Source organism: Zalophus californianus, chromosome 2 (genome assembly GCF_009762305.2).
Source record: "Zalophus californianus isolate mZalCal1 chromosome 2, mZalCal1.pri.v2, whole genome shotgun sequence".
NCBI classification, from domain to species: Eukaryota; Metazoa; Chordata; class Mammalia; order Carnivora; family Otariidae; genus Zalophus; species Zalophus californianus.
This window is the reverse complement of record NC_045596.1, coordinates 106,313,419-106,339,748: the sequence shown is the minus strand read 5'-3', so window position 1 is coordinate 106,339,748 and position 26,330 is coordinate 106,313,419. Positions and strand designations below refer to the sequence as shown.

The following is a 26,330-nucleotide window of genomic DNA, read 5'->3' as shown; positions in this document are numbered from 1 at the left end:
TAAAGCCTCCCTTCTTTCTGCCTACTTTGGTTTATAATAGAACTAAGGAAGAACACACACTCAATTCAAGTTTGGATACATTAATCAAATGTGACACATGTATTCTGTATTCAGAATAAATCTTCTTGAATATATGAAATAATTAACTTTTTATATAGACTTTTATTAAGTATAAAATATCTGGAAATGATTTAAAAACTTTTCAGTTACAGTGTTAATTCAGTAATCTTTACGAGAGAAAGCACCACATTAAAAAATTACATTCATAACAATCTAAAATTCATTCATATGTTAAAATAATTAATAATAATTATAACATTAGCAAATCATGAAATTCAGAAACTTTTGTAACCACAGATCTAAATCAGGGGTCTCAAACTCAGATGTGTTCAAGGCTAAGAAGGAAACACAAAGTAGTGAAGTAGCCTGATAAAAAAGGGAGTCTAGCAGACTGTGGCAAACTAGGGAATGCATGCCCAGTCAAAAGACTTTTCAAATTCAAACAATTTTGAAATATTATGCACACTGAATAAACAGCTGTGGGCCAAGCTGGCCTGTATTAACTGCCAGTTTGCACCTCTGGCCTAAATGAATTTTTAGCAGTTTATGTACACAATTCTCAAAATGGCAGACAGCACTTTTTAAAATACATATGTTGTCCCTTTATATATATAACTATTATATATATATATAACACTTATATATATAACTATTATATATATATAACACTTATATATATAACTATTAGTGTTATATATATAACGTATATACCTTACACATTATATATATATACACATAACATTATATATATGTGTATATATACATATATATATAGAAAGTGTGAGTCACTATTTTGGGATAAGTGGATATAAAAACTTTAAGAAAAGGTATTTTGCACCTTGAATTAATCAATTTAGGAAGTTGCGTGGATAATATTCTTAAAAACATCTGGTTAAGAGATGAAATTTTTAAAATACTTCCTTTCACATTTGGAAAAAATGAGTTATGACTAAAAGTTAATTAAAATGAAATGAAATTTCATTCTTTTACCAACAGAAAGTCATACACCACAGTACATTATTGCTTAGTAAGAAATATTTAGGTAAAAAATAAATATTGGTTTTACTAAGGTATAATTCAGAAAACATTCAATCATATTGCCTCACTACATACTAAGAAAATACTTGTAATTCATTTGACAATAAATCTTACTTTATCTTTAAAGGGTATTTTGTTTAAGAATTTTAGTACATTTTATACTTTCAGTTAAAAGTAAAGGTTCTAGTCTAAAGATATAAAATTGCTATAGGCCAAATGGCTGTAACCAAATAGGTATGGTTTGCTATGCCAAAGCAGTTTTACAGAATTTACAATTTTGTATACCATCAATGATTTCACATTAGTGACTTTGAAATAATTTTTAAAAAGTTAAAGTGATGGAGACATTAGAGTGATAAATAAAATCTTTTAAAAAGCTATGAAGGCACATAATTCAAATATCCTTGCTAGATCAGGAATACATATTTTTAAAATAATCCATAGACAACACAGATTTCAAACAAATAAAACTCAAATACATTTATTCCAAACCTTGATACAATTCCCAAAAATATTTTCTACTTTTTTCAAACATTTTAGATCTTAGCTTGAGAAGTTTAACATAAAAAGCACCAAATCTAACCATATAATCTTCCATTTAAAAAAGTTAGTAGTTATTATATCTTTTCTGTAAAATGAAGTTATATGGAACAAATCAATTTCATATTTAATTTCTGAAATTAAAAAGCCAAAGCTATTAAGTATATCTAACTAAAGTTAGATGTTTAGCAAACCCAGAGTAGGTATATAAGGAAATGTTAAGACACAGTATCAAGTAATGTAATAGGTCTTTCATTATTTCCATATTTCATGAATTGAAACTTCTTAAGTAGGGGAAATATGTTTGGCATCATTTTCTAACCTCGTATTTGGCAAAGTTTTAAAGTTCAGCCAAGTCATATGCATCTTATCTGCATTCCCACATTTGTTTTAATTATTAAAGCTACTTAAGTAGGAAGCAATCAGGATATTTTTAGAATTCAAACTTAACACTGATCTTACACATCATTAAGTACTGCCATGGCAGGGGCACCTGGGTGGCTCAGTCGTTAAGCGCCTGCCTTTGGCTCAGGTCATGATCCCAGGGTCCTGCGATCGAGCCCCACATTGGGCTCCCTGCTCAGCAGGAAGCCTCTCCCACTCCCCCTGCTCGTGTTCCCTCTCTCGCTGTGTCTCTCTCTGTCAAATAAATAAAATCTTAAAAAAAAAAAAGTATTGCCATTGCAGAAATTAAAGTTGAAGATAAGAAAGAAACATGTTCTCAAATCAAGTCAATAGTAAAACTATCATACAAGGGTATACAATACATGCTGATGTATTACAAACTTAGCTTGATTTAGCAGTTCTTTAAAAACCAATAAGGTTTCTATGAATAAATGTATTTTAATTAATAAATTATTCACGATTAAAAATTTAGTTTTCATAAATAGTAACAACAGACTGGATATTGTGTATATGGGATTCCCACAAAACAATAACAAAATACTTCAACATTATTTCATCCAAATATTGGTTTAAAATTATTCACATGTATTTAAAGATCATTGTTGACTGATCATAACAATGAATTCCAGACTAAATTGATAGCAGTTAGTTATATATATAGTGCTGTCTGCTTGTTCTTCTTATCATCAAAGGATGAAAAACTCCTTTTGTAAGAAACATGATGGCCATACTGGTTACATACAGTGATCCAATTAGTTAGCGTATTTATGGAGGAAGCGTTCAAATGCATCATAGATGGCTTGTCTAAAATTAAAGATGAAAGAAGAACTGTAAGTAATGAGCAAAAAAGGAAGACAGTACTTTTATTATAAGTTACTTCCAAAGTTACCTGTGGCTTGCAACCTGACTTCTTCAAATAGCTTTCAAAGAGGCAGGTACCTGAGGGTGGGTGTTTGGATCCGTGTAACTTCACCACAGCTGCAGAAAACCTCAAATGTGCTTTCAACTGATGATGAATTCAGAAGTACCATCCTTTTCTGTGACGCACTTTTTTTGTGCCTTAGAACTTACATAATATATGCATTTATATAATATATATATGCAATATAAAATATATATGTATGTGACTTGTTGAAAATTAATTGGCTGTATAACTTTTCATAATGTAGTATTCAACCTATTTCATAAATTATGATAAGGATGCTCTTTGTCCAGAAGAACACATGTTCCTAGCAACTGAACTAAAAGCAAAAGCCTTAGTTTCCAATATTACCTTCACAGAGTGTTTTACTATATTAGTATTTAATATTAATATGTGTTTTAATATATTTATATTATTTAATATATATTTAATATATTAGTAATATTAAATATATTTATATATTTAATATATTAGTATTTAATATTTTAATTAGACGCTTAAAGGTGACATCTAAAAATTGGTTATTTAACTAAATGAACTAAATGAGTGATAATGTACAAAGAATTATTTCTTGGATTAAAAAGAGCTAAAACATGTGAGACATATAATACACACAATTCTTCTGTTATACAGAGATACAGCTGGCAGTTTTGAGACACATCATGCCCAGGGCACTGATCTAAGCACTTCATGTGAACGAATTTATTTAACCATTAATGATAAATATATCCCAATGACAGCTTTTGTCATCAAATTTGAAGAGGAAGTAGAAATAATATAGGCTATCAAAAAACTAGAGTTATAGAATAAAGGTTTTTATAACTTCTAATAAGTACTGAAGTCATATAAGGTTATTAACATCCAATATTTCACTTCTCATTTAAGGTTCAGTATTCACTTGCTACTGAAAAACAGTGCTGGACTATTCCATAGATGCTCATGCCATCTGAGAGAAGACAGGAGTGAAAAAGCAAGTTTTACAAACCCTGGTATTCCTCCCTATACTCTAAAATACCTGGCTATTAATATTTGAAGAGGGTAAAAACACACAATAAAATGTGCCTATATATGCTACTTCCCTAGTTCTTTAAAAAAAAACAGAAGAGGATGGGATAGGAAAAAGTACCACAACGTGAGAATTGATGGAGGCAGGGAGGAAAAAAGAAGACTAAAACATAAAATAAAAATACCCTATCTTCTCTATTTTTTTGAGGCAAAAATATTCCAAAAAACAAGCAAGTAAATAGATACCTGTTTAGACCAATCATCTTACCTGAAGAGTCCTTGTTTAAAAAGATAAGCACTAATATGACCCCCTTCTAGATAACGGATTTCACAACCAGGCCAAATTTCTTGTAAACTTCTAACTCCTGTTCGTGGAATATAAGCATCTTCTTTGGCTTGAACCACTATAATGAGACTTGGGTCAACTGGAACTAGGGAAAGAATTTTAAAAGATACAACATATACACCTTTAAAAAAGCTCTAAGATTTTTATATAAATACTATTAATCGTATTAGAAAATAAAATACACTTGACAGTACATTAAGTGAAACATCTGTCAAAACTTTTTTTAAAAAAGATTTATTTATTTATTTATTTCAGAGAAAGACAGAGAGCACGGACTAGCAAGGAGCAGGGGGTGGCGGGGGGAGATGGGAGAGGGAGAAGCACACCCTCTGCTGAGCAGGGAGCCCGACCTGGGGCTCGATCCCAGGACCCTGAGATCATGACCTGAGCTGAAGGCAGCTGCTTAACCGACTGTGTCACCCAGGTGCCCCTAAAACTTTATGATTAAGTTAAAAATCAACAATAATATAGCATAATATCATAATATTCATCTCTAATACAATGAGATGAACATTCTAAAGAAGATACAAAATCCAATATATATTTTTAAATTTAAATTCAACTAATTAACATATAATGTATTATTTGTTTCAGGGGTACAGGTCTGTGCTTCACCAATCTTATATAATACTCAGTGCTTATTACAACACATGCCCTCCAAATGTCCATCACCCCGTTACCGCATCCCCCTGCCCCAAACAAAATCCAATATAGTTTTAACTAACTAATAAGATGGTTTTAGGTTTTCATGGATAAAATATGATACATTTATTTATTTATTTTTTAAGATTTTATTTATTTTTGACAGAGAGAGAGCACACGCAAGGGGAACAGCAGAGAGAGAGGGAGAAGCAGACTCCCCGCTGAGCAGAGAGCCTGATGCAGGACTCGATCCCAGGACCCTGAGATCATGACCTGAGCCAAAGACAGATGCTTAACTGTCTAAGCCACACAGGCGCCCCAATATGATACATTTAAATAACCAACTTATCCTGGAAAATACATTCTGGAGCAAACAATAAACATATTCTTGAAAATATGAAATTATTTTGTAAAGCATCTTTAAAAATATTTCACAAATATTTACACATCAGCAAACATTATTAATTTCACATAAAAATTGGTACCTGAGAAATTTGCCACATGAGTACATTCATCCATGACTCCTTTCATGAATATTAAAGACTCTTTCTGAAGATTGTTTCTTCTTTGTTCTTTACTGAGTAGGTGATATGACTGAGGATTGCAACTTGTATAATTACTTTTGTTGGTTGAAAGCGTTTGATTGAAGCACTGCATCTTAGAGGTATCTTGCAACAAGAGTCTTTCTGATGTGGCACTGATGGATGGTTTACTAGATTTATGGCACTCACTAGGTTTTTGGGATACAACTTGGCCTGTCATATCTAAATTTAAAGTTCTAGAAACCACATTAAGGTTAGTTAGCTTGTCTGCACTGATAGGGAAGCGTTTCACAAACTCTTGTCCCATTTTGAAAGAATCTGTCTGAGTATATAAAAGAAAACATCATTTAGTATAAAATACATTTTATTTAACAACCTTGTTAAAGACAAAACACAAACTCCATCAGTGAATAAACGAATAAATAAAATGTAGTACATACATACAATGGATTATCATTTAGTCTTAAAAGGGAATGAAATTCTGATACATACAACATGGATGAACCCTGAAGACACTATGCTAAATGAATAAGCCAGACACAAACGGCAAATATTGTATGATTCCAACTTTTATGAGGTACCTAGAGTAGTCAGATTCATAGAGACAGACAATTGAGTGGGGATTGCCAGGTGCTGGAAGGAGGGGGAACGAAGAGTTACTGTTTAATGGGTACAGAGTTTTGGTTTAGTAAAATGAAAAAGTTCTGGAGATGGATGGTGGTGATGGACAGAGGTGACAGTTGCACAACAATGTGAATGCACTTAATAATACCATTGACCTGTACACCTAAACATGGCTGAAATAGTACATTTTATGTTGCATATATTTTACCACAACTTAAACAATAACAAAGAATAAAGAGATGTCAAAATTTATCTGAGGACTAAGATAAATAAAAGACTTATACTATATTGCTAAATGTCTCCTCTTAAATAGTAAAGGGTATCATTTAGTCTGCATCATGTTTTTATTGCCAAAGTTTTGAAATCATGATCTGCCTGAATCTTAGAACTTCCAAAAGCCTTATGAGTGTATCCTGGCAATAATACATCAGCCACCTCAAATCCCTTTCTCAGGTTGAACTAAGAAGAATGAAGAATTATCAAGGAAAAAATATTGCCTATTAAAATCTCAAAAGTATGTACTAAGTTTAAGGACTTGTAAGTACAATATAATTTAAGTAAAAATAAACTCTGTTAAATACTAAGGGTAGAGTGAAAAGAAAAAAAAATGACAGTCTGGGAAAATATATTTGTAACTTATATGACAAAGAGCTAATCCTTTAATTTATTAAGAGCTAGAAGTGAATACAAAGCCCAAAATGACAGTAGAAAAAGTGAGCAAAGGACATGCACATAAAGGTCACAGACAATGAAACATATACAGCTCTTAAACTTAGAAATATATCTAATTTCACTTATAATTAAGTAAATTAAATAAAAACAATACCAATTTCACCATCAGGTTGACAAAAAACAAAGTAAAACCCTTAAGTTTGCTAAAACACTGAATTTGTGAAATTATTGGGAAACAGATACACATGTTCCTGCTGGTAGTATAAATCGACACAACTAGAATTAGACAAAATCTAATCACATTACAAATGCAACAACATTTCTAGGAATTTACACTTGTGAAATGACATATGTACAAATTTATTCATTGCAGCACTGTTTGTTACTAGGGAAAATGAGAAACAATATCAACAGGGTACTGGTACTGGTTAATAAATCATGGTACATCCACCCATATAGTCGATTATTATGCAGCAGTAAAAAAGAAAAAGAAACATTTGTGTATAGTCCATTAAAAAAGGTTAAGAAAAAAGTTCATATTTCTGTTGGTTTGAAAAATTCCTTGAAATATTAATAAATAGTGTGTTATTGAGGGAGAAAGGACTTAGGCAAATTGGGAATAAGGGTAGAACTTATTTCATTATGTGTCATGACTTCATGATGCTTGAACTATATGACCATACAATCTATTTAAGAAATTAAGGAAGGAAAAATTGGTTGAAGGCAAGGGTGAAAAAAAAAACAACAACCTGGCTAACAGAACAAATCACTGAAGTCATCCAGATCAAAGAAATATAAAAGGGAAAGGGAAAGGAAGTTTAGAAACATTGAGAAATGTAAGCTCAAGCACCCTAGAATTACTCAGAGTGGTACACCAACAACTTTAACTGCTTTTGATTGGAAAAAGTTTTTATAACAAAAAAGAAGGAAGCCATCTTGATATTGCTTGACTATGCATTACTACGAACTAGTTCTGAGACAAAAAAAACTTGTATATAACCGCCAAGAGTCAGAGGCACGAAGAAAGTGCTGGGTAAGATCACACTGCCATTTCAGACAACCAAAATTTTTGATTCTCCCTTCAAAAAATTTTCACATTGAGTTTTCTCATAAGCTCTCAAATATAGGCATCTTTTTGCTTATATGTACAGGGGAACACAAGGAACTAACTAGCAGGTAGAGGTATTTTGTAACAAAGTTCTTAGGCAAGTAATTATCCTTTAAGGTTATACAAGATAGACTTATTTTATAAGAGTGAGATTTTTAGTGGCATAATTATAAGAAGTCCTAATTGATAGCAGAGATTTTCATTTCCTTTCTGAGATTTCTTGAGATTCTCAGCAACTTCCAAACTCAATGTGTAAAATTAAAAATTCAGAAAAAGAAAAAAATTTATAAAAGTAACTGGTTACCTTAGGAGACTAAGAGGGAACCAATTTGTTATCCTGAAAACTGGTAGATTATGGTTGGTAAAGAATCAAGCATTTATCTTGCCTTTCCTGTATGAACTGAACTACTAGGTAACCAAATAATAGCTAGATAAGTGCCTTTTTATACAAGCATTCAAACAAATAAATAAAAAAGAAATGACAATTAGAATATCAGCGTTTTGCAGTCCTCCAACAATTAATAGACATAGGTATTAAACATCAGGGGAGGCTTACATCACAAAATAGAGACAACCAGACATTATGTGCTTCCTATACTCCTACCAAAGAAATAACAATTGAACTTAATTGAGACTCTAGACACAGCTGCCAACTTTCAGGCAATACAGAGCATGGGTGAACATGCTAAACTGTACCATGAGAATGCAATAAAAAAGTACCTACACTTGGGACGCCTAGGTGGCTCAAGCAGTTAAGCATCAGCCTTCAGCTCAGGTCATGATCCCAGGGTCCTGGGATCGAGTCCCACATCAGGCTCCTTGCTCGGTGGGGGGTCTGCTTCTCCCTCTCCCTCTGCCTGCTGCTCCCCCTGCTTGTGCTCTCTGACAAGTAAAAATCTTAAAAAAAAAATGGCTAGAATGTGAAAAATTCTACACAGAAATAGCCTAAGACTTCAATAAATTATAAAAAAAGGGAAAGGAATAGAAGAGAATTTACAGATTAAAAGATACTTAAAAGCACAAATAAAAGAATTGTGTCTAAGGATACACATTTGGACAATAAAATTATTTTAAAGAGAGAAGGAAGTAATTACTACAAAAATCAGGATAATGATTAATAGTGGGGGGAGAAGGGCTTTTTAATTAGGACACATGGAAGGGATTTCTGGGTTGGTTGGTCAATTTTTTGCTTTTCTTTTTAATTTCTTTACATTTTTAAAATTTTTCCTCTCTTCCCCTATGATCCTCTGTTTTGTTTCTTAAATTCCACGAGTGAGATCATATGATAACTGTCTTTCTCTGACCGACTTATTTCACTTAGCATGATACCCTCTAGTTCCATCTACATCGCTGCAAATGGCAAGACTTCATTTTTTTTGATGGCTGAGTAGTATTCCATTGTGTATATATACCACATCTTTATCCATTCATCTGTCGATGGACATCTGGGCTCTTTCCATAGTTTGGCTATTATGGACATTACTGCTATAAACACTAGGGTGCAGGTGCCCCTTCAGATTACTATATTTGTATCTTTGAGGTAAATACCCAGTACTGCAATTCCTGGATCTTAGGGTAGCTCTCTTTTTAACTTTTTGAGGAACCTCCATACTGTTTTCCAGAATGGCTGCACCAGCTTGCATTCCCACCAACAGTGCAGGAGGGTTCCCCTTTCTCCACATCCTCACCAACATCTGTCGTTTCCTGACTTGTTAATTTTAGCCATTCTGACTGATTTGGGGTGGTAGCTCATTGTGGTTTTGATTTGGATTTGGATTTCCCTGCTGCCAAGCATTTTTTCATGTGTCTTGAAATGTCTTGGCCATTTGTATGTCTTCTTTGGAGAAATGTCTGTTCATGTCCTCTGCCCATTTCTTGACTGGATTATTCGTTCTTTGGTTGTTGAGCTTGATAAGTTCTTTATAAATTTCGGATACTAGCCCTTTATCTGATAAGACATTTGTAAATATCTTCTCCCATTCTGTCAGTTGTCTTTTGGTTTTGTGGACTGTTTCCTTTGCTGTGCAAAACCATTTTATCTTGATGAAGTCCCAGTAGTTCATTTTGGCCTTTTGTTTACCTTGCCTTTCGAGATATATCTAGCAAGAAGTTGCTGCAGCCAAGGTCACAGAGGTAGCTGCCTGTGTTCTCTTCTAGGACTTTGATGGACTCCTGTCTCACATTTAGGTCTTTCATCCATTTTGAGTCTATTTTTGTGTATGGTGTAAGGAAATAGTCCAGTCTCACTCTTCTGCATGGGGCTGGCCAATTTTCCCAACACTATTTGTTGAAGAGACTTTTTCCCATTGGATATTCTTTCCTGCTTTGTCAAAGATTAGGTGACCACAGATTTGAAGGTCCATTTCTGAGTTTTCTATTCTGTTCCATTGATCTATGTGTCTGTTTTTGTACCAGTACCATACTGTCTTGATGATTATAGCTTTGTAATAGAGCTTGAAGTCTGGCATTGTGATGCCACCAGCTTTGGTTTTTTTTCAACATTCCTTTGGCTATTCGGGGTCTTTTCTGGTTCCATACAAGTTTTAGGATTATTGTTCCAGCTCCGTGAAAAAAGTTGACGGTATTTTGATAGGAACTGCACTGAATGTATAGATTGCTCTACGTAGCATAGACATTTTAACAATATTTGTTCTTCTAATCCACGAGCACGGAACGTTTTTCCATTTCTTTGTGTCTTCCTCAATTTCTCTCATGAGTATTCTATAGTTTTCTGAGTACAAATCCTTTGCCTCTTTGGTTAGGTTTATTCCTAGGTATCTTATGGTTTTTGGTGCAATTGTAAATGGGATCAACTCCTTAATCTCTTTTTCTTCCATCTCATTTTTAGTGTATAGAAATGCAACTGATTTCTGTGCATTGATTTTATATCCTGCCACTTTCCTGAATTCCTGTATGAGTTCTAGCAATTTTGGGGTGAAGTCTTCTGGGTTTTCCACATACAGTATCACATCATCTGTGAAGAGTAAAAGTTTGACTTCTTCTTTGCCAATTCAGGTGCCTTTTATTTCTTTTTGTTGTCTGATTGCTGAGGCTAGGACTTCTAGTACTATGTTGAACAACAGTGGTGATAGGGGACATCCCTGTAGTTTTCCTGACCTTAGGAGAAAAGCTCTCAGTTCTTCCCCATTGAGAAGGATACTCACTGTGGGCTTTTCATAGATGACTTTTATGATATTGAGGTATGTTCCCTCTATCCCTACATGGCAGAGAGTTTTTATCAAGAAAGAATGCTGTATTTTGCCAAATGCTTTTTCTACACTGAGAGGATCATATGGTTCATGTTCTTTCATTAATGTACTGTACCACATTGATTGATCTGCAGATGTTGAACCACACTTGCAGCCGAGGAATAAATCCCACTTGGTCATGGTGAATAATCCTTTTAATGTACTGCTGGACCCTACTGGCTAGTACCTTGGTGAGAATTTCTGCATCCATGTTCATTAGGGATATTGGTTTGTAATTCTTCCTTTTGATGGGGTCTTTGTCTGGTTTTGGGATCAAGGTAATGCTGGCCTCATAAAATGAGTTTGGAAGTTTTCCTTCCATTTCTATTTTCTGGAACAGTTTAAGAAGAATAGGTATTAATTCTTCTTTAAATGTTTGGTAGAATTCTCCTGGGAAGCCATCTGGCCCTGGGCTCTTGTTTGTTGAGAGATTTTTGATGACTGCTTCAATTTCCTTAGTGGTTATGGGTCTGTTCAGGTTTTCTATTTCTGCCTGGTTCAGTTTTGGTAGTTTAAAAGTCTCTAAGAATGCATCCATTTCTTCCAGATTGCCTAATCTTTTGGCATATAGTTGCTCATAATATGTTCTTATAATTGTTTCTATTTCTTTGGTGTTGGTTATGATCTCTCCCCTTTCATTCATGATTTTATTTATTTGGGTCCTTTCTCTTTTCTTTTTGATAAGTCTGGCCAGGGGTTTATGAATCTTATTAATTCTTTCAAAGAACCAGCTCCTAGTTTCATTGATCTGTTCTACTGTTCTTTTGGTTTCTAGTTCATTGATTTCTGCTCTAATCTTTATTCTCTTCTCCTGGTGTGTTTAGGCTTTATTTGCTGTTCTTTTTCCAGCTCCTTTAGGTATAAGGTTAGGTTGTATATTTAAGACCTTTCTTGTTTCTTGAGAAAGGCTTGTATTGCTATATACTTCCCTCTTAGGACTGCCTTTGCTGCATCCCAAAGGTTTTGAACAGATGTGTTTTCATTTTCATTTGTTTCCATGAATTTTTAAAATTCTTAATTTCCTGGTTGACCCATTCATTCTTACTAGGATGCTCTTTAGCCTCCATGTATTTGAGTTCTTTCCAAATTTCTTCTTATGAGTGAGTTCCAGTTTCAAAGCACTGTGGCCTGAAAATATGCAGGGAATGATCCCAATCTTTTGGTACCAGATGAGACCTGACTTGTGATACAGTATGTGATCTATTCTGGAGAATGTTCTATGTGCACTCGAGAAAAATATGTATTCTGTTGCTTTAGATGGAATGCTCTGAATGTATCTGTGAAGTCCATCCGGCCCAGTGTGTCATTCAAAGCCCTTGTTTCCTTGTTGAGTTTCTGTTTAGATGATCTGTCCATTGCAGTGAGTGGGGTGTTAAAAGTCCCCTACTATTATTGTAGTATTATTGATGTGTGTCTTTGATTTTGTTATTAATTGGCTTATGTAACAGGCTGTTCCCATGTTAGGGGCATAAATATTTATAATTGTTAGATCTTCTTGTTGGATAGACCCTTTAATTATGATACAGTGTCCTTCCTCATCTCTTATTACACTCTTTGGTTTAAAATCTAGTTTGTCTGAAAGAAGGATTGGCACCCCAGCTTTCCTTTGATGTCCATTAGCATGATAAATGGTTTTCCATCCCCTCACTTTAAATCTGGAGGTGTCTTTGGGTCTAAAATGAGTCTCTTGCAGACAGCGTATTGATGGGTCTTGCTTTTTTTAATCTAATCTGATACCTGTGTCTTTTGATTGGGGCATTTAGCCCATTTACATTCAGAGTAACTACTGAACGATATGAATTTAGTGCCATTGTTATACCTGTAAAGCCACTGTTTCTATATATTGTCTTTGTTCCTTTCTGGTCTGTGTTACTTTTGGGCTCTCTTCATTTAAAGGATCCCTTTTAATATTTCTTGTAGGGCTGGTTTGGTGATCACCATTCTTTTAGTTTCTGTTTGTCCTGGAAGCTTTTTTACTCCTATTCTGAATGACATCCTAGCTGGATAAAGTATTCTTGGCTGCATATTTTCTCATTTAGCACCCTGAATACACCATGCCAGTCCTTTCTGGCCCGCCAGTTCTCTGTGGATAGGTCTTGCCTTTGTAGGTTACAGACCTCTTACTCTGAGCTGCTTTCAGGATTTTCTCTTTGTCTCTGAGATTTGCAAGTTTCACTATTATATGCTGGGGTGTTGAACTATTTTTATTGATAATAGGTGTTGACCTATTTTTATTGATTTTGAGGGGGTTCTCTCCGCCTCCTAGGTTTTGATGCCGGTTTCCTTCCCCAAATTGGGGAAGTTCTCCACTATAATTTGCTCCAATATATCTTCTGCACTCCCTCCTCTCTCTTTCCTCTTCTGGGATCCCAATTATTCTAAAATTGTTTCACTTTATGGTATCACTTATCTCTCAAATTCTCCCCTCATGATCCAGTAGTTTATCTTTTTCTCAGCTTCTATAGTCTCCATTGTTTGGTCTTATATGTCACTAATTCTCTCTTCTGCCTCATTTATCCTAGCAGTTAGAGCCTCCATTTTTTATTGCATCTCATTAACAGCCTTTTTTTATTTTGACTTGATTAGATTTTAGTTCTTTTAGTTCTCCAGAAAGGGATCCTTTAGTGTTTATTAAAGCCCAGCTAGTATCTTTATAATCAGTATTCTGTACTCTATTTCTGACATCTTACTTATATCTATTGATTAGGTCCCTGGCAGTCAGTACTGCCTCTTGTTCTCTTTTTGAGGTGAGTTTTACCATTTTGTCATCCTTGCAGAAAGTGGTTGCTTTTCTATTTGTAGAATTGCAGCTATTCTTTTCTTAGATCGCCAGTTGAGTTCACAGGTGTTCAAAACGATTTGATAGGTATCTAGCTGAATTCCTGGGACCAGACAAAACCAAGGTCTCCTATTCCCCTGCCATCCTGGACTATCTGGGTGGTCACTTTCTTTCTTTCTTTTTTTTAATCTTTTAAACATTTATTTATTTATTTTTTAATGGTTTTATTTATTTATTTGGTAGAGAGAAAGAGAGAGTGAGAGTGCACAAGCAGGGGGAGCGGCAGAGGCAGACGGAGAAGCAGGCTCCCTGATGAGCAGAGAGCCCGACACGGGGCTCAATCCCAGGACCCCGGGATCATGACCTGAGTCAAAGGCAGACACTTAACTGACTGAGCCATCCAGGTACCCCTAGGCGGTCAATTTCTGTTCAATTGGTATGAGCCATACATTTGCACTGCATGATTTTTTATACCTATGTTTTATTTTAAAATGAAGAATCTTAAAAACTAAAAAGTATGACTGCTTTTTAACAAATTTGTGATTCTTTTAAAAAATCTGAATCATTAAACACAATCAACTTTTCCCCCCAATGTTATGCAGAGATTAAAAATACTTACTCCACAGTATTCAAGCATGTGAATAATTTCTTCTTCATAAACTGTCTGTGTGTAATACTGCTTTTCTAGCTCCCTCCAATTAATCGATTTACTTAGCACACCCTGAAATAACAAACTATGTTAAGATCAAATCACTCCATAAAACATTTTGTCCAATAATTTTAATTATTAGTGTGCAGAAAAGAGTAAACATAGCAGGCTTGAAACTTCCTATCTTTGAAAGTCCTGCTTGCAATGTTGGCCCTTGATTAGAATCTGGGAACTTGACTAATAAACAGTTCCTAACCCCAATATACAATTTTCTAAATGACAAAGTGGGTCACTGCGCCCAAACTGCTTGTACAATGTAGTTTCTGCTGACTAGGTACTTTCCATCTGGAATTTTCGTACATGTGAGACAGAGGGTGCCTAAATGATTGACTCCTGATAAGCCTGGGCTGCCAGGCTCAACTGAGTTTCACTGATGGACATTTCACACATGCTATCACAACCCACTGCTGGACGAATTAAACACATCCTGTGAAATTCCAATGGAAGGTTGTGCCTGATTTCCTCTGGATTTTGCCCCATGTGCCTTTTCCCTTTGCTGATTCTGTATTGTATCCTTTTGATATCATAAGTCTTAGTCATGAATCAGACTATATGGTAAGTCCTGTGATACCTTCTAGAGAATCAGCAAACCTGGAGGTGGTTTTGGGAACCCCCAAAACAACTTTAATTATATATATATATAGCTATCTAAAATTAATTGCAATTAAAATTACCGTAGTGAAGACCCCAGATGCTGTGGACCAAGACAGACATGGAATCAATGGCATGGGCTTAGGCCAGTTGGATACTGCTAAGGAAGCCATCTGCAATATGTTTAACAGTCAGTTAGAGAGCTTCTGTTTAAATTTCTATTCATTAAAATGAAAAGTATTTGATATTAAGAAGTAGTCTGGGTAGTAATTGGTGAGATAAGATATGAACACAAAATCTCTAAATACTTGGGGTATCTGGCTGGCTCAGTCAGTAGAACACAGGACTCTTGACCTCGGGGTTGTAAGTTCGAGCCCCACGTTGGGTATAGAGATTACTTAAAAATAAAATCTTAAAAAAAAAATCTCTAAATGCTCCTGAGAATGTCTAGCAACCTTCTGAAACTCCCCAAATCACAAATTCAACGACATATAACTTCCCCCTTAGAAAATAATTAAAGTACGTTGGAGAATTTTAAGTAATCTCAAGACCCTTCATAGAGAACTACTTTCTACTGGATAAATACAGAGCAAACAAGCTGAAATGTAGATGCTGGGCAGCAGGCTGATCACATTCATTACCTAAATGACTTGCTCAGGGACAGCAAAATCATAACTATAAAACCTCAGACCTTTGGGGCTGACTGAAAAATGCCAAGAATTTGGTGAACTACAAACAGATTATATAAGTGATATAAAGTAATGTAATATGTGTGTTTAGAAAAGGGAAAAGTTATTTTTGGTTAGAGGAATGAGAGAAGGCTTCATGAACTGGCTGTCTTTCAGGGGAAATGAAAGATGAGATCTTGTCTTCCATTTAAAGAAGACAGTATGATCAAAGGCAAGATGATGAAAAAGTGCAAAGGCAGGTAGGAAAACGGCCAATATACTTTAGTTTGTCTGGTCAATAGGGCATATGTAGCCAATGGGGTGGGAGAGATAGTTAGGTCTGGAAAGACTGGACAGTATCAGATTAGAGTTCCCTTTTGCTCTGTATATAATGGGGAATTAACAAAGCGGTCTGAGCAAAGGAGCAGCACTGTCAAAGAAGTAATTCAAGGAAGCTAAAATAATAGTTTATAGGACTGATCAGAAGCAGGTAAGACCTGAGGTGGGGAAACCAGTATAGGAAGTAATTCAGGTGAAAGTTATAAGACCCCGATCTAGGTCATAAAAATAGAAACACTAATAGGTAGGAAAAGAAATCCTTTCCACCCTTCAAGTTCACGGTGTAATAATTTTTTCGAATTTTAATCAGTTTTTGAACTTAATTTTACAATTCAAATGACTTACAAAAATCTTGTTTCTTTCGAAATGTCCTGAGTGGCTAATATGTCCAGGTAACAAGCTAGAGCATATTTACGAGCCCTTACTGAACCAACTGCTTCATGGAGAGAACAAACTGCTAAACAAGTAATCACAGTGCAGTGAAATAAGCACTAATGAGAGATGAAGTACAGTCTGGGGTTAGGCTGGGAGTCAGGAAGAGCTCCTCATAGGAAGTAAGCTCTGGATTGGAACCAGGAGGGCAAACTGCTATTTTGGCTAGGAATGAGAGGGCCCGTGAGGGATGCTAGCACCTAGCATAGCTACAGCCCAGTGCAATAATAGCAAGCCTTTGGCAGGTTTTAAGTAGGAGAGAACACAGATGAGATTTAGGAAAAGCACTCTAGTTATGGTGTGGAGAAAAACTTAGAAGAAGATTAACTAGAGAAAAGATGAGACACAGAGAAACCAATTAGGAGGCTGTTTTAGTACACTCTAGAAGACAAAGTAAAATAGGTTGGGGACCCTGGCGATAGAGATAAGAAATAAATGAAAAGTATTTTCCAAATTCGTTATCTTTACCAATTTAACAGCATATTTATACTTGAGATATGAAAAGTTAAGTTTTATAAAAATCAACTTTTAATAAAATATTAAGTCTAATATCTGAGCTATACCTGTGAAATAAGTAGTACAATCAATGTCTACATAAATCATACCAAAAAAATCATTATAATTGGAATAAAAGTTTGAAACCTGTTTCTGCTTTTGCCAAAACTAAAATTCCATACCTAAAGTAAATTTTTAAAATAACTACATTCTCTAGATTTTATGAACATAATCACAATTAAATATCAGTTGAAATCAAAAGGCTTACATGTCCTCCCATGGATATTCCGGTCATTCCTAGAGGTCCATAACCCTCTCTCTCTAGCCAGTGCAAGAGAGCTGCAGATTCTAAAACAAGAGCTCCTCCCATCACAAAAAGGTCAGACACGTTTTTTAAGCTGGACCTTCTAGCCTCACAAGACAAAAGAGAAAATTATTTATGTATTTACATTTTAACATATGCAAATTTACAACAGGCAGCCAGACTTCATGTTTTTCTTTTAAAGGACGAGTTATCTAAGTAAAATAATGGAATAAATTGATGGAATTAGAGTGCTAACATTATTCTACAATTAATTAAAACTTATTTTTAAGAGCTACAAATGTTTATTGAATTTCAATTATTTAACTATTTTGAAGCCCAGGAAATAATATTTATTTGATAGCACTTAAAAAAACTGTTAAAGGGGCGCCTGGGTGGCTCAGTCGTTAAGCGTCTGCCTTCCACTCCAGTCATGGCCCCAGGGTTCTGGGACCGAGCCCCGCGTCAGGTTCCCTGTTTGGCGGGAAGCCTGCTTCTCCTTCTCCCACTCCCCCTGCTTGTGTTCCCTCTCTCGCTGTGCCTCTCTGTCAAATAAATAAATAAAAAATCTTAAAAAAAAAAACTGTTAAAAAAAACAATTCATAGTTGTCCCTCCTATTATTACAATAGAACTTAAAGCATAAAAATTTTTAAAAAGCAATGTAAAAGAATTTAACCTAATACTCATGTATTTCCAAAATCTTAAATATGTTGCTTATTTCCGCAAAATACACAATTTATGAATATAATCAACCAGAAAATTTTTTTTAAATTGTAGTATAATTAACATACATCATATTAGTTTCATACACACACACACACACACACACACACACACACACACACACACTACTCAGTGCTCACCATGGTAATCGTAGTCACCATCTGTCACTATATAATGTTATTACAATATTCTTGACTATGTTCCCCATGTTGTACTTTTCATATCCATGACTTATTTATTTTATAATTAAAAGTTGGTTGGAAAAGTAATTTTTTATAAAAATACATGTTTTGATTAACTTAAAGACCAATTCAACTAGAATTTCCTGTCTTTAGAAATTAATTTTACATATAAATACATTTCCTTAGAAGTGTACTTAAATGATCTTTTTTTGGGGGGGTGCCTGGGTGGCTCAGTCGTTGGGTGTCTGCCTTCGGCTCAGGTCACGATCCCAGGGTCTTGGGATCAAGCCCCACATCAGGCTTCCTGCTCCGCGGGAAGCCTGCTTCTCCCTCCTCCACTCCCCCGCTTGTGTTCCCTCTCTTGCTGTGTCTCTGTCAAATAAATAAAAAATCTTAAAAAACAAACAAACAAATAAATAATAGAAATCAAAAGCTAGAAGTGATCAAACTCAGTAAGGAAGGGATGTCAAAAACTGAGATAGGCCAAAAGCTAGGCCTCATGCAGCAAACAGTTAGCCAAGTTGTAAATGCAAAGGAAAAGTTCTTGAAGGAAATTAAAAGTACTACTCCAGTAAACCCACAAAATAGAAAGCAAAATAGTCTTCTTGCCGATGCAGAGAAAGTTTTACTGGTCTGGAGAGAAAATCGAAACAGCCATAACATTCCCTTAAGCCAAAGCCTATTCCAGAGGAAGGCCCTACCTCTCTTCAATTCTATGAAGGCTGAGGAGGAGGTGAGGAAGCTGCAGAACAGTTTGAAGCTAAAAGAGGTTGCTTCGGGTGCCTGCATGGCTCAGTTGGTTAAGCTGCTGCCTTGGGTTCAGGTCATGATCCCAGGGTCCTGGGATCAAGTCCTGCATCCGGGTCCCTGCTCTGTGGGGAGTCTGCTTCTCCCTCTCCCTCTACCTATCACTCCCCCTGCCTGTGTGTGTTCTGTCAAATAAATAAATAAAATCTTAAAAAAAAAATAAGAGGTTGCTTCATGAGGTTTAAGAAAGGAAGGGATCAGAACACCTGGGTGGCTCCATTGGTTAAGCGACCAACTCTTGATTTCAGCTCAGGTCATGAATGCAGGGTCCCTAGATTAAGCCTCACTTCAGGCTCCACACTCAGCAGGGAGTCCACTTGAGATTCTCTCTCTCTCCCTCTGCTCCCTCCCCCACTCTCGCACACTCTCTATAAAATAAATTGTAAAAAAAAAAAAGAAAAGAAAGGAAGCCATCTCCATAACATAAAAGTGCAAGCTGAAGCAGTAAGTGCTGATGTGGAAGCTACAGCCAAGTTATCCAGAAGATCTAGCTAAGATAATTAATGAGGGGGGCTACACTTAAACAACAGATTTTATTTATTTATTTATTTATCTATCTATTTATTTATTTATTTAATTTGAGAGAGAGAGAGAGAGCAGGCAAGTGGAGGGAGGGGGAGAGGGAGGAGAGAATCCTTAAGCAGACTCCCCACAGCGTGCGGAGCCTGACGCAGGGCTCGATCCCATGACCCTGAGATCATGACCTGAGCCAAAATCAGAAGTCAGACGCTTAACCAATTGAGCCACCAAATCCAACAATAGATTTTTTCTTTTTTTTTAAGATTTTATTTATTCATTTGACAGAGAGAGAGAGAGGGAGGGAGATTGAGCACAAGCAGGGTGAGCAGCAGAGGGAGAGGGAGAAGCAGGCTCCCTGCTGAGCAGGGAGGCAGACGCAGGGCTCGATCCCAGGACCCTGGGAACATGACCCGAACAGAAGGCAGATACCCAACTGACCAAGCCACCAAGACGCCCCTCAACAACAGATTTTCAATATTGAAAAACAGCATTCTGTTGGAAGAAGATGCCATCTAGGGCTTTCATAGCTAGAGAGGAGATGTCAATGCCTGGCTTCAAAGCTTCAAAGGAGGGGCTGACTGTCTTGTTAGGGGCTAATGCAGCTGGTGTCTTTTAAGTTGAAGCCAGGACTCATTTACCATTTCAAAAATCCTAGAGCTCTTAAGAATTATGCTAAATCTACTATGCCTTCCTCTATAAATGGAACAAAGCTTAGATGACAGTGCATCTGTTGACAACATGGTAACAGAATATTTTAAGCCCACTGTTGAGATCTACTTGCTCAGAAAAAGACTCCTTCCAAAACATGACTGCATTGCACTGCACTGACTATGCACTTGGTCACCCAAGAGCTCTGATGGGATGTACAACAAGATTAATATTTTCAGGCCTGCTAACACAACATCCATTCTACAGTCCATGGGTAAAGGAATAATTTTTACTTTCAAGTCTTATTATTTAAGAACTGCATTTCATAAGGCTATAGCTACCATAGATAGTGACTCCTCTGATGGATCTGGACAAAGCCAATTGAAAATTTTCTGGAAAGGGGTCACCATTCTAGATACCAGTAAGATCACTTGTGATTCACAGGAAGAGGTCAAAATATCAACATTCACAGAAGTTTGGAAGAATTTGATTCCAACCCTCATGGATGACTTTGACTTTCAGTGGAGTAAGTAACAGCAGATGTGGTAGAAATAGCAAAGGAACTAGAATTAGAAGTAAAGCCTGAGGATGAGACTGAATTGTTGCAATCTCATGATAAACCTTTAATGGACGAGGAATTGCTTCTTACGGATGAGCAAAGAAAATGCTTTCTTGAGATGGAATCTAAACTTGGTGAAGATGCTGTGAAAATTGCTGAATGACAACAAAGGATTTAGAATATTACATAAACTTAGTTGATAAATCAGTGACAGGGTTTGGGAGGATGGACTCCCAATTTTGGAAGTTCTATTGTGGGTAAAAATGCTATGAAACAGCATCACGTGCTTCAGAGAAATTGTGAAAGGAAGAGTAAATTGATGTGGCAAACTTCATTATTGTTTTAAGAAATTACCACAGCCACCCAACCTTCAGTAACCACCACCCTGATCAGTCAGCAGCCATAAACATTGAGGCAAGACCCTCCACCAGCAAAGATAATGCCTTGCCTTTTATTTTATTTTATTTTATTGAAGTATAGTTGATACACAATGTTACATTAGTTTCAGGTGTACAACATAGTGAGTTGACAAGCCCATATGTTATACTATGCACACAAGTGTAGCTACCATCTGTCACCATAGAGTGCTATTACAATACCACTGACTATATTCCCTATGCTGTACCTTTTATTCCTATGACTTATTCACTCCATAACTCGGAGTAATAAAATATATTTTTTTAAAGATCCATTTATTTATTTTACTGAGAGAGAGATGGGGGGCAGCAGGAGATGGAGAACAGCAGACTCCCTACTGAGCAGGGAGCCCAGATACAGGGCTTGATCCATGACCCTGAGATCATGACCCAAGCTGAAATCAAGAGTCGGATGCTCAACGACTGAGCCACCCAGGTGCCCCAGCAATAAAATATTTTTAAAGGTATGTACATTGGTTTTTTAGACATAATGCTATTGCACACTTAACAGACTACAGTATAGTGTAAACATAATTTTTATATGCACTGGAAACCAAAAAATTCATTTAAGTTGCTTTATTGCAATATTCCCTTTATTGTGGTGGTCTGCAACTGAACCCACAATATCTCCAAGGTATGCCTGTATAGTGATAAAAAATAATACTATCTTATTACTGAAGTGTCCAAATTAGAATCTATTTTCAAAATTTAGTTCATATAAAGACATACATGATTGGCTTCTGATGAAACCTTGTCAAGGTTTTTCAACCTCAAAATTTCAAAATTTTCAACAAAAATTCATTTTATTAATGATTGTTTATTATATGTATATGTAGAGTGATTATGCACAAACATCTAGGTGTCATAAGAATGCCAAGTTGCGAAAAACAGAATTCTGGCCCCCAAAGAGCTTATATCCACTGTTCTACCACATCCTCTCAGAGCTCTAAGTTCCATAAGGCAGAATTTATGGAAACTCTGTCAAAACAGATCATATATGTACTTCCTCATAAAAGAGCCCATGTATCCTTATATTTGTTTCTTATCATCATTCCAATTTTCTACTTATTATCACATAATTCCCCTGATTATTTATTTTGGCCTGGTATGGAAGTTTGAATTCTCAGGTACACCTCAGTTTGCTCTTTTATATAAAAGTTACTGATGTGGGGTTCTGGGACAGTAGTTATTTATAACAGTGGACCCAGTTTCAAAATGTTTAAGCACTGAAAATAGGCATAAGATGCCTTTTAAAAAGAGATAAAAAATAATTGTTCATTATTTAAATTGCAAGCCATTTCTTACAACGAATTACTTGAAAAAAATCAAATACTATATTTCTTGGATATATGATATGTGATAGAATATTTTATAAACATGATTCTCACATCAATTCTGTATGGAAGAAATTATATAGTATTTCCACTTCATAAATGAGGTAGGTAACAGATACTTAGACCAAGGTCATACAATTATTAAATGGCAAGTTACGATTGCAACCTATGTCTGTGTGACTCCAAAGTCAAAGACTTTCCATTAAACCCATGCTGCCTCTAACTACAACTCAATAAACTCTTTTGGGTTTTTAAGCACCAATAAACAGGGTAAAAATGACATACCTAGTTCTGAATTCAGAACTTGGTTCCAGGGTAAGAATTCTTTTTTTTTTTTTTAAAGATTTTATTTACTTATTTGTGTGAGAGAGAGCACAAGCAGAGGGAGAAGCAGGCAGAGGGAGAAACAGGCTCCCTGCCAAGTAAGGAGCCTGATGTAGGACTTGATCCCAGGACCCTGGAATCACGACCTGAGCCAAAGGCAGACGCTTAACCAACTGAGCCACCCAGGCATCCCCAGAGTAAGAATTCTTTAACTATTTAGCTTGGACATTAATTTTCACATTTCACAAAGTTTATTCTTTTATATATGTATGTGTGTGTGTATAACTTATACATATATATGTATGCACATATATATATTTATTTATTAATTTATTTTTTAAGTAGGCTCCAAGCCCAGCATGGAGCCCAATGCAGGGCTTGAACTCAAACTCAGAACCCTGAGATCAAGACCTGAGCTGAGATCAGGATTCAGACACTTAACAGACTAAGCCACCCAGGTGCCCCTCACTAAGTTTATTCTAAACTATCCTTCATAGGATATAGGTTTGCTTCCAATGTACCCCACTTTCATCTATATCTCTTCCATGTCATAACCACATAGAACATGTGACTTCTAAATCTACCTCTCCAGAACTTTCCAACTCCCTACTTAACTTCACCTGCAGATCTAACAGACATCACTAATTTAACACATGCAAGTCAGAACTTTTGATTTCTTACCAACAATATTCATAATTTATCAACAAGTCTTATTTCAACTTCTAAATTATATCTCAAATCCATTAGAACTTCTTTCCATTTCCACTGCCACTATCTTAAAGTTGCTTTTTTTCCCCTGCATTATTGCAATAGCTTCCTATTTAATTTTTCTGCTGCTACTCTTGTCCCAGTAAGCCAAAATGAGCCTTTAAAAGCACAAATCAGATCATTCCTCTGCTTAAAGTCTTCCAAAGATTTCCAACTGCATTGACAGTAAAATTCAAAGCACATGGCTCTTCATAAATCTGGCCCTTGCCCTCATTTCTGCCCTCATCTTATAATACTCTCCCACCTCATGCTTATATCAGGCTTTTCATTTATTCGTCCTTCTCTGAGGCTTCCTCCAGGTCTTCACCTTGGTGGCTCCTTCCCAAGATGTCATGTCCTCATATCTAATACTTTTCCAACTCTGCACTTACCCTCTATTATTCTTTACTTGATTTCCCTGCTTTATTTTCTTCATGGCATTGGTAAATATCCAAAATCATCTTACTTATTTTTACCTATCTTCCATCCTAGAATATAAGCTCTATGACAGTAAGGACCTTGTCTTTTTGTTGCTATCTTCCCAGTGTCTTAGATCAGACATTTATTGAATGAATCAAAACCAAACACAATATATAGATTATGGAAATGCAAAAAAATCGCCTTCAAAGTTCATCATTTTGAAAGACCAAAAAGAGATTATCTTTAGATTACCCATACCATAAATTCTAAGAATAAAGAGTGGTGTTTAATTTTATGAAGTAAATGTACTTTAAGAAGGAAAATGTTTTAACATTTCTTCAGTTACTATTTTATAAATAAAACATATCTTCCATCAGTCTATTAAAAATTTCTTATTTATCTCTTTATCAAACATGTTAAGTGAAAAAGCTTAAAATAAAAATAAGTCAACATTCCTACTACAGTTTTATAACAGAATTTTTCCCCAAATAATATTTGCTTGTTAAATTTAGAAATGATTAACTGAAGACTAACAAAAATTTTAATTTAATTTGGTATAAAGACTACAAAAGTGAGGGTGATATATACTTACATTTGGTCCTTGGGCTTCCTGCAGCCATTTAAAAATGTGGGTCAAAGAGAAAGTTTTAAAATAATTAAATAATGTGTCTAAAAACACATGAACTTAAGCAAAATAGTTACATTTGAACACAATTTGATACTGAAATAACTATTTTCTAGTTATCTCAAATACGCTGTTGAGTCCTCAGGGTTTTCAACTTATTTTTTTTCTTTTTAAAAAACAGCTTTATTGATATCACATACCATACAATTCACCCATTTTAAGGGTACAGTTTAATATGTTTAGTATATCCAAAGGGTTGTGCAATCTTCAACTTAATTTTGTAAATGAAGTTTTTTTTTCATTTTTATATGTTGATTATAGAAAATCTAGAAAATACAGAAAAGCATATTAGAAGAAAAACTACTTCATCTACAGACAACCATATTAATATTTTGGTGTAGTTCCAGTATTTTTTCCTTATGCAGTTTTTTTTAATGGATTTTCTGTTTTTAGGTTTTTCTGTCATACCACAGAGTTCTGTTTCCTATTTTTGCACTGTACTTTTCATAAATTACTGTAAACCTAACCATTAAAATTTACCGAATGTTTGTTATTTACCAGGCACCATTCTAGACAGTATTAAGTACTTAATACTAGGAGTAACTTCAGAGATTATTCCCATTTACCAACAAAAAAATTGAAGTTTAAAGGTTAAGTAACACATCTGAGGTCATACAGATACTAAAGTGGTAGAGCAAAAAACATAACCAACTGCATAATATTCTAATATTATGAGCCACAATTTACTCAACTTTTTCTATTATTAGACATTTAAGCTATTCCTAATGTCTTACTATCATAAATAAAGCTATATAAATATCTTTTTTGTTTTCTATCACTTTCTCTTTTCTTAGTTTTCTTTTTTTTTTTTTAAGAGATGGGGGCAGGGGAGAGGGAGAGGGAGAGAGAGAATCTTAAGCAGGCTCCACGCCCAGCGCCTAAGCCCAATGCAGGACTCAACCTTACAACCGTGAGATCATGACCTAAGCCAAAATCCAGTCATCCACTTAACTGACTGAGCCACCCAGGCGCTGCTCTTTTCTTAGTATTTTATCCTTAGAATAAATTTCCAAGAATCAAAATCACTGTCAAGGGACATAAAATTTTTTAAGGCTCCTGTTACAGATGGTAAAAATGCTTTCCCAAAGGATTAAACTGGTTTTCACAGCCATTAATAATAAGAATGCCTATTTTTTTTTTTTTTTACAATAGCCTCACAACTATTGTGTTTTATTTTTTAAATCTTTGGTAATGTTGCTTTAACTTTACATTTCTCTTATTACCAGCAACGTTGAACATTTCTTTATATCTGTGCATCACTTTCGTTTCTTCTTCTGGGAATAGTCTGACGTCATCTTGAAAGTTAAGTTAAGTACTGTTCTAAACCTCAACTGATGACTTAAATGTAAATGCATTTAAAACATGAGGGTTTCCTTAATAGCAAACATTTGACTTAATATTAAAATCCAGCATAAGTTTTATAAGAAAAAGATGTACAATTTATCTTTATTATACAGTAGAACCATAATCCCTATTGTTTTTTTAAAGGCATGAAACAA

General features: G+C 35.2%; 1 protein-coding gene across 9 annotated transcripts in view; it reads right to left on the bottom strand.

Moving 5' to 3' along the window:
* Positions 1 to 769: 769 nt before the first annotated feature.
* Positions 770 to 26,330, bottom strand: part of ABHD18 (abhydrolase domain containing 18) — a 51,772-nt gene continuing 26,211 nt past the window's right edge. For 4 of the 9 annotated variants that reach the window (XM_027597855.2, XM_027597852.2, XM_027597853.2 and 1 more), the window contains exons 7-13: positions 24,739 to 24,766; positions 17,434 to 17,572; positions 15,315 to 15,404; positions 14,551 to 14,652; positions 5,444 to 5,822; positions 4,239 to 4,401; positions 770 to 2,847 (exon numbers count right to left, since the gene is read on the bottom strand). In XM_027597855.2, coding sequence (XP_027453656.1) covers positions 2,796 to 2,847; positions 4,239 to 4,401; positions 5,444 to 5,822; positions 14,551 to 14,652; positions 15,315 to 15,404; positions 17,434 to 17,572; positions 24,739 to 24,766 — 953 coding nt within the window. In that variant the 3' untranslated portion in view covers positions 770 to 2,795. Of the gene's footprint in view, positions 2,848 to 4,238; positions 4,402 to 5,443; positions 5,823 to 14,550; positions 14,653 to 15,314; positions 15,405 to 17,433; positions 17,578 to 24,738; positions 26,122 to 26,330 lie in introns of those variants that run through there. The other 5 variants (XM_027597859.2, XM_027597858.2, XM_027597860.2 and 2 more) reach the window with 5 other exon arrangements.